The following is a 16,462-nucleotide window of genomic DNA, read 5'->3' as shown; positions in this document are numbered from 1 at the left end:
AACTGAACTATAGACTCATGTAGTATAACCAAAGATAACAGGATGTTTTTAATTCAAAGTTGAAATCTGCTAGGCAAAGGGACCATCTTTTTCACTTCATTTAATTTTTAGTGGATGGTCAAGCCAAGTTTTGAGATAAATAACAAGACAACACTTAAAATGAAAGTATTAATGATTTTTAAAATTTTATCTTTTTTTGTTGAAAGTATGTAATCTTACACTTTAAATGGATGGATTATATGGTATATATATTATACATCAATCAAGTTCTTTAAATATTTAATTATCTCAAATCCTTGTTATTTTTAAAATAACATAATCACATTAGAGCTTATAATGAATTTTAATGGAATGACACTTTTATAGCAGATGCTCATTGATTTTCTCTCCACACACTCACCTGATCTCCTTTCTGAAATTCTACATCAATTGGTCTTTTCTGTTCACTGATCTGCCCTGGTGGCCCAGGAGGGCCCTGAAGACCTTGCTCACCCTATTTGCAAGATAAAATAAGAATGTGATATTTCATAATTTACACACACAAAAAAATATAACATGTAAGCAAAGTGACAAGAGGCAAAATGACAAGTTCAAATGACTATGAAAGGAACAAACTTGGGGATGAATGATCCCCTTTTATCTTTACTCACCTTTTCTCCCTTGGGTCCTTGAAAATTTAAGCCCATATTACCCTGAAGAGATAGGTTTCAGCTTAAAATCTCATTGACAATAACAAAAACAATCCACACCAAATAAAATATGTAAAGAAAAAGAAAATACCTTTAGTCCTGGAAGTCCTGGTGGACCAGGAGGGCCCTAAGAATAGAAGACACAGAAAAGGAAACAAGTGTTATATTAATGTTTATTTAAAAATTATTTTGTTTCAAAATAATATTTTCTATTTTTCCTCATTGCTTTCTAGACAGACACACATTTTAAATAATTTAAACAAAGTAGATCAATGTGGAGATTTCTCATGTCAGGATACGAGTGGGCAGGGGAAGACATACAAGGATGGATAGAGACACCAATGCCAAAGTAAGTACAAAAGTTAATGTCAACAAACGTCAAATTTCTCATGTCAGAATTATAGGTTAATTTAGGTAACATAAGGCAATTAATGCTCTAATTCTAAAAAGATGTGTTTACAGGACTTGTTCATACTTAAAGATTGAGTGGAATTATAGATATGGTCATTTGTATCATAATTTTTGTTTCATTTGCTTTTGATTTTTTGTTCCCCTGAGTGTATGCTTAGATGTTGAGTATACTAATATATCTGGGACCATTAAAACTTTTTTTAAAATATATATTTTATTGATTTTTTTACAGAGAGGAAGGAAGAGGGATAGATAGTCAGAAACATCGATGAGAGAGAAACATCAATCAGCTGCCTCCTGCACACCTCCCACTGGGGATGTGCCCGCAACCAAGTTACATGCCCTTGACCGGAATCGAACCTGGGACCCCTCAGTCCGCAGGCTGACGCTCTATCCACTGAGCCAAACCAGTTTTGGCAAAACTTTTTTTTGATATAATATAAACTAATGTGTTGGTACCTGTTTTGCCAGGTATAATATTTGTTCTACATCACAGTTCTTAATTTGTTTAGAATTTTGTGAAAGATGGTATAGTTTTATTGACAAAAGAAATCATTTTTTAAATTTTATTTTATTGTTTAAAATATTAAATATGCCTCCTTTTTCCCCAATTGATGCTCCCCCCGGCCACTTCTACCCCTGAGGGCAAGCACTCACTGCCCCAGTGTCTGTGTCCATTGGTTACGCTAATGTGCATGCATATAAGTCCTTTGGTTGATCTCTAACCCCCCGCTCCCCTTGCCCCTTGTCTCTGGATCTATTTTTGTTCATCAGTTTATGTTGATCATTATATCCCACATATGAGCGAGATCATGTGATATTTATCTTTCTCCGACTGGCTTATTTCGTTTAGCATAATGCTTTCCAGTTCCATCCATGCTGTTGTAAATGGTAAAAGTTCCTTCTTTTTTATAGCAGCGTAGTATTCCATTGTGTATACCAGTGGTTGGCAAACTGCGGCTCGTGAGCCACATGTGCCTTGGTTTGCTGCTCTGTTGATTAATGAGTTTGCCTACCACTGCCTTAGGGAAAAGCACTTAAAAAACATTTTAATAATGTACTAATGTCTTTAACCTGAAGTTAAAACTTCTGGGTAAGGGTAATGCCTTATGCAGTAGTCAGCAAACTCATTAGTCAACAGAGCGGCAAACCACGGCTCGCGAGTTTGCCGACCACTGGTGTATACCACATGTTTTTAATCCACTCATCTGCTGATGGGCACTTAGGCTGTTTCCAAATCTTAGCTATGGTAAATTGTGCTGCTATGAACAGAGGGGTGCATATATCCTTTCTGATTTGTCTTCCCGGTTTCTTGGGATATATTCCTAGAAGTGGGATCACTGGGTCAAATGGGAGTTCCATTTTTAACTTTTTGAGGAAATTCCATACTGTTCTCCACAATGGCTGCACCAGTCTGCATTCCCACCAGCAGTGAAGGAGGGTTCCTTTTTCTCCACATCCTCTCTATCACTTGTCATTTGTTGATTTATTGATGATAGCCATTCTGACAGTTGTGAGATGGTACCTCATTGTTGTTTTGATTTGTATCTCTCAGATGATTAGTGACTTTGAGCATGTTTTCATATGCCTCTCCGGGCCTTCTGTATGTCCTCTTTCGAAAAGTGTCCTTTGCCCATTTTTTGATTGGGTTGTTTATCTTCCTTTTGTTAAGTTGTATGAGTTCCCTGTAATTTTTGGAGATTAAACCCTGATCAGAGATAACATTGGCAAATAAGTTCTCCCATGCAGTGGGCTTTATTTTTGTTTTGTTGATGGTTTCTTTTGCTGTGCAGAAGCTTTTTATTTTGATGTAGTCCCATTTGTTTATTTTCTCCTTAGTTTCCATTGCCCTAGGAGCTGTATCTGTAAAGATATTGCTATGACATATGTCTGATATTTTGGAGTCTTCTAAGATTTTTATGGTTTCCCATCTTACACTTAAGTCCTTTAACCATTTTGAGTTTGTTTTTGTGTATGGTGTAAGTTGGTGATCTAGTTTCATTTTTTTGCATGTATCTGACCAAATTTCCCAGCACCATTTATTGAAGAGACTGTCTTGACTCCATTGTATGCTCTTGCCTCTGTCAAATATTAATTGAGCATAATGGCTTGGGTCTATTTCTGGGTTCCAAACGCAATCTTAAAGCTATGTGCATACAAAAGCAATATAAAATTTTGACTAAATATTTTATAATAAAACTAGAGGCCCAGGGCACAAATTCTTGCACAGGTAGGGTTCCTAGGCCTGGCCGGCGATCAGGGCTGATCGGGGCCTTCCGGTTGCCAGCCGGGGCCCTCCTTCCCAGGTTGTTGGATGCCAGCTTGGGACTTCCTTCCCTGGCTGCCGGCTGCTGGCTGGGGCCTTCCTTTGTTCCACATCACTCTGGTGGTCAGCGCACATCATAGCAAGTGATCGAACTCCTGGTCTCCCGGTAGAACTCCCAAGGGGACACTTTGCATATTAGCCATAATGTATATATATATTTACATTAGCAACAGTCTTGAGAATTCAGGGAGCTAGAGTGGAATTTAAGTTTTCAACAGTTTTGTTAAACCTAGAACCATGAAAAAGTACTCCAAAGAAAATCTGAAACTTCGTATCTTGGGAAAATGATGGTATATTAATGAAAATTGAGGATAGATGATTTAAATATAACATACTTGATTTTTTAATAAAAAGAAAAGTGGAGAGTAAGAGAAAAATAAAAATAAAGAAATCAATAAATGACATCCTATATAATAAAAGGCTAATATGCAAATTGACCAAATGGTGGAACAACTGGCTGCTATGATGTGCACTGACCACCAAGGGGCAGACGCTCAATGCAGGAGCTGCCCCCTGCTGGTCAGTGTGCTTCCACAGGGGGAGCGCCACTCAGCCAGAAGCTGGACTCACGGCTGGAGAGCACAGCGGCGGTGGTGTAAGCCTCTCCCGCCTCCGCAGCAGTGCTAAGGATGTCCGACTGATGGCTTAGGTCCACTTCCCCAAGGGCTCCTGGACTGCGAGAGGGCGCAGGCCAGGCTAAGAGGAACGCCCCCGAGTGCACAAATTTCGTGCACCGGGCCTCTAGTTTATATATAAAAGCCTAAGCAACTGAACGAGCAATTGACTGGTCGCTATGACACACACTGACCACCAGGGGGCAGATACTCAATGCAGGAGCTGCCCCCTGGTGGTCAGCGCACTCCCACAGCAGGAGCGCTGCTCAGCTAGAAGCCGGGCTCACAGCTGGCGAGCCTCTCCCGCCTCCGCAGCACCACTATTGAGCAGCGAGCAGTGGTGGCTGCAGGTGCAGTGGGGCCAGGATGAACGGGTGCAGCGCAATGCCCAGCCCTGGCTTGGGCTCCTCCCTGGGCTGCCTTCCGCTTCCTGCACTGCTACATCCCTTGGGGGATGTCCGACTGCCAGTTTCAGCACAATCCCTGCAGGCCTTGCCAAAATCCCCTGAGGGTTCTCAGATTGCAGGAGGTTGCAGGCCAAACTGAGGGACCCCACCAGTACATGAATCCATGTACTGGGCCTCTAGTGTTAAATATTTTAGTACAGTTTTATTTTTATGTGATCTGATTTTGTATATATGAGAATGTTACAAGGTTTTAAAAGTTAAATAGGCATTTGTCTGCCCAAGTGTGTCATCTCTTGCTATCAAGGGACCTATTTATTTACATATAGTACTTTGGTGGCATTTCTAAGTCTTGGCTTCACCTGTTGAATCAGCGTTAATTGAAAGGACATTTAGAAGTGCAGAATGAATGAGTTATGTGCCACAAAAGTTAGGGAAATGTAAGGTATAACAACACACCTAGTGTATATCAATGTTATAACAACAGAATTAAGAAAAAGTTTCACATCCCTGTCTCATGCTTTGCAGCATGTCTACAACTAAAACAAACTAAATAAAGGAGGTTTCTAATCCTCTTTAAAAAAATATTTCCAGGAAATCAGTAATCACAATCTTTTCTGATAGATTCTTCTGATATTTAACAATAAAGAACCAGTTTTGTCATAGGCAAAAATGTATAATGAAAACTGTCACTTAAATACATGGCAGATGATAAAGTAGCACCTGAGAAATTACTTTGACTGAAGTACAATTTTCTTGCCTTATTAAGATGGCACCACAAAGCTGTTAAGTCCAAAACATGAGTTGAATTAAACCTGAGTATTTCAGTAGTAAAAATACTTAGAATTTATTATAGTAAAAAATATGAGTATCCATAGAGGTAGTAAATTAATAGTCTGCCTGCACATTCCGTCTTTAGAAGTTTTTGCTTCTTCCCTGGGGTACACACATTCTTATCCCACTGCAGAGTGTTCACTAATCTCACCAGGCCTACAATTTTGTCACAGGCCCCTAAGAAATCACAGCTGATTTTTTCTGTAAATACTTTTTTTTGTTCCTCTTAAAAAGAAAACTTCAGTTTGAAGAAACATGTTTTATCAACTAGAGAACTGTTGTGGAAGACTTCATGAAATGGCCAGAACTGACTTCAACACTGACATATCAAGAGGTAACAAATAAAAAACTTTATTTTAAATCTTTCATTTTGTGACCCTCATTTTTCCCATCTATAAAATGGAGCTATTACTTAGCATATATTGGTCATGATGACATTGTTAAATCTCTCGTTAATAAGAACATTCTAGATTGTGAACATTGAAAATGCATTGCACTTTCAAATAATATACATAACATTACTATTTGAGAAGAAAATCAAAATGAAAGTGGGAAAAATGAAATTACACAAGTAAGCTTACCATCAAACCTGGTGGTCCTGGAGAACCAATTGGCCCTGGTATACCAATGGGACCAGCTGGGCCCTGTTATAAAGGAAGAAAAAAAGGATGAGAGAAAAAGAAAACACTCACTGTTATACAAAGAACTAAATGAATGAAATTTAAACTTAAGTAGTTGCCAGAATTCTGTTCTACAATTTTGATTCTGTAATATAATAACTAATGTTTAAAAAATATAAGAATAAATGGATTGAATAATTATAAAAAATCAACTAGACAGATGGATGAAGCTTTTAGAAAAATTATGTTTTACAGTGGTAGATAACAAATGTGGAACAAACACATCATAAGGAAGTTTTAGAAAATAAAGTGATAAAGATGGGCATTGAGTAGTGGTCTTATGCTAGAACTGGGAAGGGAAAGCTAGTAGTTTCAAGGTGGCTTTTATAATTTTTATTTTTTAATCATTTTTTAAAATTTTTCAATTACAGTTGACATACATTATTATATTAATTTCAGGTGTTAACCCCAATGGTTAGACATTGTATAACTTACTAAGTGATCATCCCGATAAATCTCATACCCATCTGACACCATGCATAGTTATTAGAATATTATTGACTATATTCCCTATGGTGTACTTTACATACCCTCAACTATGCTGTAACAACCAATCTGTATTTTGTAAAACCTTCACCTTTTCACCCCTAACCCCTATCCCATCTGGCAACCGTCAATATTTTCTCTGTATCTATGAGTCTGTTTCTGTTCTGCTTGCTTGTTTATTTTGATGTTTAGATTCAATTGTTTAGAATCAATGAAATAAGATTAAAGATGACAAAGGAAGTGATAATAACTGGAAAAAATAAGAAAATGATGCAATTTTTGTGGAACACAATTTAGCATCTTAAACATTTAAAAAATTGACTCCCTTCAAATCTAGCAATTGTATATCTAGTTATAATTCCTGAATTGTTTTTAATTTTAAAAAATCCTGACACAACCCAAATATTCGACAATAGGAGATTGGAGAAACAAATTGTAGTATAGCTACACAATGAAATATTTTGTAGAAGTGAAACTGAATGAACTAGAGCCACATACAATCATATAGATGAATCTTAACATATCAAATAGAAAATTTTGTAGAAAACCACATACGTATTATATTATTTTAAAAGCAAAACTATAAGTATTCTATTGTTTATATGTAAAAATATATATAGAAAAACTATTTTTAAGAAGCAATGTCCTGGGGGGCGGGAGTGGCGGGGGTGTCAATCGGGGAAAAAAGAGACATATGTAATACTTTAAACAATAAAAAAAAAGAAGCAATGGAATACCCGAGATGACAGTTATGACTTGAAAGAAGGCAGAAACCACAGGTTGATCCAAAATTATTTGTAATATTCTAGTTCTTACATGTTGTGTTGGGGTCACAGGTGTTCATTGGGTATTTACGCTTCATAACATACATATATTTTGCATGAATTCTGCTATTTTTTCAAATATTACATAATATAAATTTATAAATGATAAGGGTAAAGTTGAAAGTACTTAAGAGCATATGGATGGGTGATAAGTATGATATGAGAAGGTAGTTTTAAAAAGTCCTTGACATTTTATGTTACTGATCAAATATTAGAAAGTATTGATTTTTGTTTTTGGCAAAGGGATTAATCCTTACAAATATAAACCTCAAGAAATTGACTTCCTAATCTACAAATACTCCAATTATTACTGTCTCTATGCATATATGTTATCTGTAGGCTAATATAACTGTTTTTTAGGATTGTAGTTGATGCATCAATTGTATTCCTTCAGCCTAAAATATGCATAACTGATAGTGTTACAAATGACATCTTCTAATGCCTTAAATGGAAGATCTAGGATATTCTTTTTTATTTTATTTTATTTTTTTAATATATTTTATTGATATTTCACAGAGAGGAAGGGAGAGTGATAGAGAGCTAGAAACATCGATGAGAGAGAAACATCGATCAGCTGCCTCCTGCACACCCCACACTGGGGATGTGCCCGCAACCAAGGTACATGCCCTTGACCGGAATCGAACCCGGGACCTTTCAGTCCGCAGGCCGATGCTCTATCCACTGAGCCAAACCGGTTTCGGCTAGGATATTCTTTTTAATCAGACCATTTATAATTATTAAGACGAATCCTGCTACCCTACTGATTCCCACATCACAAAAATAAAAATATAGAAGCTTATTTCTGCTGCCAAATAATAAAACCAGTATCTCTATGGAAATTATATAGAAAAGTAGAAAAAAAAAAAAAACCCAAACACAACAAAGCAGTGCTTCTTAAAATTCTCCCTGGTCCAGATTGCTTTTATCTTCAGATAGAAGTACATGCAATGTCTATCAAACTTCAAATGATAATTTCTATAAGTAAAAGCTAAAAAGAAAAAAAGTGATGCTGTGATTTGATTATATCAATATTGCAAAGAAGAAAATAACTGGATGCTTACTTGTACTCCAGGAGGACCTGGATATCCTGGATTACCCTTTGGTCCTGGCAGTGATGACATAATTATACTACCTGGTTCACCCTGAAAGAAACGATCAATGAAAGTTATAAATAGCAGCTATGATACATGAAAACTGGCAAGAGCATGAAAAATGATCTGAGAATTTAATTTGTCACATGAATGTCCTGAAAGATTAGGCAATTCAATAATTAACATGAATAAATTTGCCTTTTAATGGGAAGTGAGGAAGTAGCCAGAGTATACTGAGGTAAAATTATTTAAAAGAGCCTGTGATACTTTCAGTTACTAATTCATTAAAAATTATTGAATATTAATATTTACCAAGAACTGTGTTAGGCTCTCAGTACTCATTAGTGAAAAAGATTAACAAGATTTCTGTTCTCATGGTGCTAACAATATACTGGGGGAATGAAGAGCATAACATGTAAACAAATAAGATGACCAAATGTTCTGTTAAGGGCAATGAAGAAAAGCAAAATAGTACATGATAAAGAAATAGTGAAGGATTAAAAATAAATTACAATTGCCCTGGCCGGGTGGCTCAGTTGATTATAGTATCCTCCTGTATACTAAAAGGTTGCAGGTTTGACTCCCAGTCAGGCACATACCTAGGTTGCAGTTTGATCTCTGGTCAAGGTGCTTGTGGGAGGCAACCGATCCATGTTTCTTTCTCACATCTCTCTTTTTCTTTTTCTCTCTGTGTCTGTTTCTGTCCTCTCTCTCTCTCTCTCCCACTTCCTCTCTTTCTAAAATCAATGGGAGCATATTCTCAGGTGAGGATTGGAAAACAAACAAAGTGATAATTATGTGACATGATAGAGGTGCTAGTCCTATATAATAAAAGCCTAATATGCTAAGTGTCTGACGATTTGACTGTTCGACCAGTCACTATGATGCGCACTGACCACCAGGGGGCAGACATTCTGACTGGTAGGTTAGCTTGCTGCTGGGGTCTGGCCGATTGGGACTGGGCGAGATGGGCTGGACACACCCTGGAGCCCTCCTGTGGTCCCTTCCTGGCCCCGATTGTGCACCAGTGGGGTCCCTCGGCCTGGTCTGTACCCTCTTGTAATCCGGGACCCCTTGGGGGATGTCAGAGAGCTGGTTTCAGCCGACCCCCACAGGCCAGGTGGAGGGACCCCACGCACCGGGCCTCTAGTTATTGTTATAATGACATTTATTATATATAAATGTATCAAATTAACATGTACACCTTAAGTTTATAAAATGTTCTATGTGAAATATATTTCAATTAAAAATAGTGAAGGAAATTAATTTAGTGTGGGCAGGCACAGAAGGACAATCTCTGAAGGTAACATTTAGGCTGGGAGCTAAAGAATAATAAGGCGTCATCCAGGTGAAGATCGGGGATGAGTGTTAGGTAGTGAAAGAACCCTGAAAGGGAGGAGTTTTGGGTCATACAAATAACTTAATGAAGAGTGGTGTGATCAGTGACATAAGGGAAAAGTGGCTTAAAGATAAAGCTGAAAATGTAGGCAGGGACCAGAACATGCAGGTCTTACAGGAAAACAGTGTTAGATGCACTTGGTTAGATGCAGTGGGAAGCTCTTGAAGGTTTATAAGCAGGAAGATAAAACTATTGATATACATTTTCAAAAGATCATTCTTGGCTGTTTTGTAGAGATTAAATCTGTTTTGAAGGTCGGGGAGCATAGCAAAAAACAACAACGAGAGAGAGAGAGAGAGGGGTTAGTTAAGGGGCTATTACAATAGTCTATATGAGACATTATAGTTAGCTTAGTGGCAGTGGGGATGGAGAAAAGCGGGTAAATTTAAGATATATTTTATAGGCAAAACTCACAGTATTTAGTGATATAATGAAATGAGGGGGTAGAGGTATGTGAAGAAGTAAAAAATGTAAGTTTTGGGGCTTATATAATAGTGTACATAATATATAGTGATGCAAATTTTAGAGATGGAGAAGCCAGAGAAAAGAACAGGTTTATTTTGGGCTGTGTTAACTTTGAACTTGTTAATTTGAATGTCTGAGAAATATTTGAGTAGAGATGTCAGGGAGGCATCTAGATCAGAAGAAAAGTCTGTTTTAGTGATATAAATGTAGGTATTCAGTAACTAAATAGTAAAAATACAATGAGCATTAATAATATTGCTAGGCATATAAGAGAAGAGAGAGTCAGACTGTGCCCTAATACCCGCTGGGTAGGATAGTATGAGCTTGCACACAACACTACTGAATGCACAGAGATTCAGATTATAAGAATCAGGGAAGGGTAGTGTCACAGAATACAGGGGAAATGAGTTTCTTGAGAGAGCAGGTAGTCAATTGTATAAAAATGTAATGAGGACTAAAGGTATCAGAAAAGAAATTTGAGTCTGATATACATATTTATAAGTGTATCAGTATATAGGAGGTAATTAAATCCACAGGAACAAAGGAGACTGCTTCAGGAGAGCTTGTAAGTATGTAACTGCCCAACTTCTAGAAGCATACATTTTTAAGACAGAAGTCAGTGACGTTATCGGATTGAAGTTGCAGGCTTTCCAAATATTTTATTCAAAATGTTTTCCTTCCCAACATGAGATGCTTACCTTCATACCTGGAATCCCAGGAGGTCCCTATTATTAAAAATAAAATATATTGTTATATATATACTAGAGGCCCAGTGCACGGAATTCATGCATGGGATAGGGGGGTCCCTCAGCCCAGCCTGAACCCTCACGCAATCCGGGACCCCTCGGGGGATGTCTGACTGCCGGTTTAGGCCTGATCCTGTAGGGATCCCTGTGGGATTGGGCCTAAACTGGCAGTTGGACATCCTTCTCACAATCTGGGACCACTGGCTCCTAACAGCTGGCCTGCCTGATCGCCCCTAACCACTCTGCCTGCCTGCCTGATAACCCCTAACTACTTGTCTGCCTGCCTGATCACCCCTAATCACTTGCCTCCCTGACTGATCGCCCCTAACCACTTGCCTGACTGCCTGATCTTCCCTAACCACCTCTGCCTGCCTGCCTGCCTGATCCCCCTAACCACTCGCCTGCCTGATTGCCCCTAACCACTCTGCCTGCCTGCCTGATGCCCCTAACTGCTCGCCTGCCTGCCTGATTGCCCCTAAGTGCCTCTGCCTGCCTGCCTGATGCCCCTAAGTGCTTGCCTGCCTGCCTGATCATTCCTAACCACTTCTGCCTCGGCCCCCGCCACTGCAGCTTTGTCTGGAAGAACATCCAGAATGACGTTCGTAAGGTCGTTCGGCTGTCTGATCTAATTAGCATGTTATACTTTTATTATTATAGATGAGTGTAATGCTTTCCAAATAGAGTCCAAATTGAATAGATGACTATAGGGTCATTCTGAGTACAATGTATCTTAGGATACTTAGAGATGACATTTATATAGGGTGGAAAAAAGTAGATTCACAGCTGTTCGTATGGAAAATAATACAATAATTAAAATTAAAAAAAAACACACAAGAATTAACTCTGTGTTTCACATACTCACAACTATAAACCTACTTTTACCCCACCCTGTATTAAATAACAGAATCCTTGCTTTCACCCAGCACAGAGCTATACTACAAACTTTGGTTTTTAAAAAACCTTTTCTAGCTTACTACTTTAAAATTTATTGTTGTTCCACATGAATGCACCAAGCTCACTTTCTGCACTCCTGCTTCTTCTGTCAATTCCTGTGTTCATTACAATCCCAAATTTTATAACTTACTGGAGGACCCTGTAAACCAGGAAAACCGGGACTGCCTGGAAATCCACGTTCTCCCTAGGAGTTAAAAAGAAAGAGCATGAGGAACAAGAAAGAAAGCATAGCTACACCAGCAAACAATGATTTATTGAAAAGATTTCTGTAAAAGCCATTTTAAAACATATCAGATTGCCAAAAATTCATTAGCCTTCACTTTCCAATCATTTCAGTATCAACTATCCAGATTATGTCAAACGTCTAAGATACTTTTATCCCTATTCAATAATCCCAATAAAAAAATAAAGACAAACGATCTTCTGTTATTTTATTCTGACAAATCCATTTTGAGACAATCACACCAGATTCCTGGCCATAATCACATTTAATAGTTAATGATTTGCCCCAATTTCCTGCCCATGTATTCTATAGATTCTTATTTTAACTGTCTTATTGTATTTTCTTTTATTGCAAAATATTATTTATTTATTTATTTATTTATTTATTTATTTATTTATTGCTAAGAGAAAAATATGGTAAGAATGCCATTAATATCACCAAGAGGACAATGATAGCAATAGTTCTAGAAATTGCAGGTCATTATGTTTTCTAGGCACCAATTTTGTTCTTACTCATTATTGTAATGTACTACTATGGACATTTGGTTTAGAAAACAAAAGCTAAAGTTGTTGTAGAAGAACCCCAATGCACCCTCCTTTCAAATACCTGTATGCCACAGTAATCCTGGAAACAACCTTATCAGAGGTTTAAAAGAGTAAAATTATTTGGTCTGTGTGCCTTTAATTATTGTCCAATACCCTCTCTTCACCACTTTTTGCACATGGAAAAGGTAGGCTCAGAGAGAAAGGAAGTGGCCTGAACATTAAATTTAGAAGACAGAAAACAAGACAAGATATTTTCTGGTTCCATGTCTGGGGTTCATTCTATTAGTTGTACAGTAAGAAATATAAGAAACCATTTTATCTAAAAGTATACATAACAAATCCATTTTAAAAATTTTGTTGTTCATATAATTGGAGGCCTCAAATACAAACTAATTATGAAATCTGCTAAGTTGTTGCTTTACAAAAAAAAAATTATCCCTTTAATCATATAACATAGTATTCTCATTATAAATAATATTTTGTCTTCAAATTTAAAACTTGGGCCAGTGGTCTGTTTATTGCTCAAGATATGACTAAAAACAAGAAAAGCAGGTCAGGAAAAAAATGTTTATCATATGTAATGTTTCATATTTCTTTTTAAATTGTTAAACTCATCATTTTCACTAACAGAAAAGAGTTTCATACTAATAGTTTATAGTAAAAATTGATGTGTTCTATTACATAAAGATTTTTACAATTTTTTCTTAAGGAAGTTATTAAGTAAGGCAGAAAACAGTTTAAAAACATGAACTATTGGAAAACTTAAGTTGTACCTAATTTTTTAAAAAGCAAAGCTAATGAATGACACTCATTCATACGTATTAATTTTAACAACTGATGTAATATTGAAAACATCCTATATAATAAAAGCCTAGTATGCAAATTGTCACCTTGACTGGGAGTTTGACCAGGAGTTTGACCAGGGGGCAGGGCCAGTGGCAGCGACAGCAGGTGGCTGGGGGAACGGAGGCTGCTAGGGACCCTACCCATGCATGATTTCATGCACTGTGCCTCTAGTGTGTATATATACTGTATATAGTGTATATATATACTGTATATAGTATGTGTATATATATATATATATATATATACACACACACACACACACACACACACACACACACACACATACTAATTCCTTTTTAACTTTCATCTTACATTACACTAAAGTCAGAAAAGGTTTTCGTAAGTAATCTTCAGTTCAATGCAATGTCCCAGCTACTTACACATACTTAAACTTAAAGCATTACTGATGTTTCAAATTATTGAAAATGTTAACTCAGAACACACAGCTATGTATGTCCTAGACATGAAACATTATATCTCTTCTTCAATATTCTAAATATTGATTTATTTAGATTTTTAAATCTATTATTATCCATTATATTACCTAAACTTAAGTTGAGATCTCACCTTGGTTCCATTGCATCCAGGGACACCTTGAGGTCCTGGGGCCCCATCATGGCCTGGCATTCCCTATGAAAAGTGATATAACAGATATATAATATTTCTTAGATTATTTTAAAATACTGTTAGATTTATTAGAGTTACAATGATTAATAAAATTATATAGGTTTCAGGTATACAATCCTATAATACATTATCTGTATATTGTATTGTGCGTTCACCATCCAAAATCCAGTTTCCTTCTATTACCATTTATCCCTCCTTTACCCTCTTCTACCTCCCCCTACTCCCTTTCTTTCTGGTAGTCACCAAATCACCATACCGTCATCAGTGTTTATGACATTTTTTATGTTGTTGTTTTTTGTTTAATCCCTTCACCTATTTCACCCAGTCCCCCAATGCCTTCCCCTCTGACAGCTGTCAGTATGTTCTCCATATTTATGAATATGTTTCTATTGTTTTTATTTTATTAGATTCCACACATAAGTGAAATCATGTGGTATTTGTCTTTCTCTGACTTGGCAAGTATGTGGACTGTTGGTGGGAATGCAGATGGGTACAGCCACTGTGGAAAATAGTATAGAGTTTCCTCAATAAATTAAAAATGGAACTGTCTTATGACCCAATGACCCCACTTCTGGAAATATATCCAAAGAAAGCCAAAACATCAATCAGAAAAAAATACATGCACCCCTATGTTCATTGTAGTGCTATTTACAATAGCCAAGATTTGGAAGTAGCTCAAGTGCCCATCAGTAGATGAATAGATAAAAAAATGCTGTTGTACATTTAGACAATGGAATGTTATTCAGCCATAAAAAAGAAATCTTATAATTCTTTTTAAGGGATTTAAAAATAAGATCCAAATCGTACTTACTGGAAGACCTGGTGTACCTGGAAATCCAGGAAGTCCAGGAGGACCCTATAAGAAGAAATAAATTCCTTGAACCAAATCACAATTAGTAAAAATGAAATAATAACCTACCTAAGGGAATTGTGAAAATTACATTTAGAAATGCAATGAATAAACTGTGTCTCACTGATTATTGCCACTCACTGTTCTTTTACACATCATAGAAAAAACTCCTATACATGTTAAAAGTCTCTATAGAAAACTACAGAAGAAACGCCTATTAGAAGGAGCATTGTCTTCATTGTACTTAGTAAGAGGCGGAAAATTAATGGATGAAATGTCTTTTCTAGCTATAGCTGGTTTTGCTCAGTGGATAGAGCATCAGCCCAAGGACTGAAGGGTCTGGGTTCGATTCTGGTCAAGGGCACGTACCTCGGTTGCAGGCTCGATCCCCAGCCTCTGTCAGGGCACACGTGGGAGGCAACCAATTGAGTCTCTGTCACATAGATGTTTCTCCCTCTCTGTCTCTCCCCCTACATTCCACTTTCTCTAAAAATCAATGGAAAAATATCCTTGGTGAGGATTAACAAAAAAAAAAAAAAAAAAAAAAAAAAGGAGGAGGAGGAGGAGGAGGAGTTGAAGAAAATGTCTTTTATAAAAGATAAAGTGGTTCTCCAAGGTTTGTGATGGATATTGAATTCAGCAGAGATAGGTAACTGGCAAATACATCTGCACCAGAGATTATCAATGTGATCACCCCAAAAATTCTTCAATCAATTCCCCTGTAAAGATTATCAAAAATACAAATTTGACAATATTCTCTGTAAGTGAGGGTATGGGAAAAAGGTATTCTCATATACTCCTAATGGGATGCAAATGCCATGGAGAGAAATTTGGAAGTATCTAGCAAAAGTACTCAAGTATTTATCCTTTGAAGCAACTCATTTCTAAGGGTTTACTCCAAAGTAATACTAGAAATTATGAAACAAAATATGAAATTCAAGTTTATTCAATAAAGCATTATAGCTTAACTTTAGAAATGAATATATAATCATAATTATAGCTAAAGATTAGAAACAATAAGAACATGCCTAAAGAATTTATGGTAAATTTACATAATGTAAAACCATGCAGCTGTTAAAAAGAATGAGGAAGATTTCTGTACAGTGGTCTCCAGGATGCAATACTATTAAGTAAAAGAAGCAAAGTGTAAATAGTATATATAATATGCTACCATCGTATAAGAAGGGTAGTGATACTAAACAATGAAAAGATGTACAAAAAATAATATAAATGATTATATCTAAAGAGAAGGAAGGAACAGAATGGGGGGATGGCAAGGATGGATAAGGAACATCCCTGACTATGCCTTACCTTATAGAACAATGTAAATGTTTAAAATATTAAAAAATAAAAAATAAATGAGGTAAAAGGAAATCATTAAAAATTGCAAACAAACTTGAACCAATGAACTTAATGTATATCAAGTTGCTGGCATAACAATATAGAGA

General features: G+C 36.7%; 1 protein-coding gene across 2 annotated transcripts in view; it reads right to left on the bottom strand.

Annotated features, from left to right (window-relative positions):
- Positions 1-16,462, bottom strand: part of COL4A5 (collagen type IV alpha 5 chain) — a 365,159-nt gene that overhangs the window by 192,506 nt on the left and 156,191 nt on the right. For both annotated transcript variants that reach the window (XM_080651978.1, XM_080651979.1), the window contains exons 5-13: positions 14,976-15,020; positions 14,105-14,167; positions 12,054-12,107; positions 10,922-10,948; positions 8,330-8,410; positions 5,860-5,922; positions 781-816; positions 651-692; positions 401-493 (exon numbers count right to left, since the gene is read on the bottom strand). In XM_080651978.1, the coding sequence (XP_080508104.1) occupies positions 401-493; positions 651-692; positions 781-816; positions 5,860-5,922; positions 8,330-8,410; positions 10,922-10,948; positions 12,054-12,107; positions 14,105-14,167; positions 14,976-15,020 (504 nt within the window). The remainder of the gene's footprint in view (positions 1-400; positions 494-650; positions 693-780; positions 817-5,859; positions 5,923-8,329; positions 8,411-10,921; positions 10,949-12,053; positions 12,108-14,104; positions 14,168-14,975; positions 15,021-16,462) is intronic.

This window comes from Plecotus auritus (genome assembly GCF_963455305.1).
Source record: "Plecotus auritus genome assembly, chromosome: X".
In the NCBI taxonomy this organism is placed as follows: Eukaryota; Metazoa; Chordata; class Mammalia; order Chiroptera; family Vespertilionidae; genus Plecotus; species Plecotus auritus.
The sequence above is the reverse complement of the archived record's forward strand: the minus strand, read 5'-3'. Positions and strand labels throughout refer to the sequence as shown.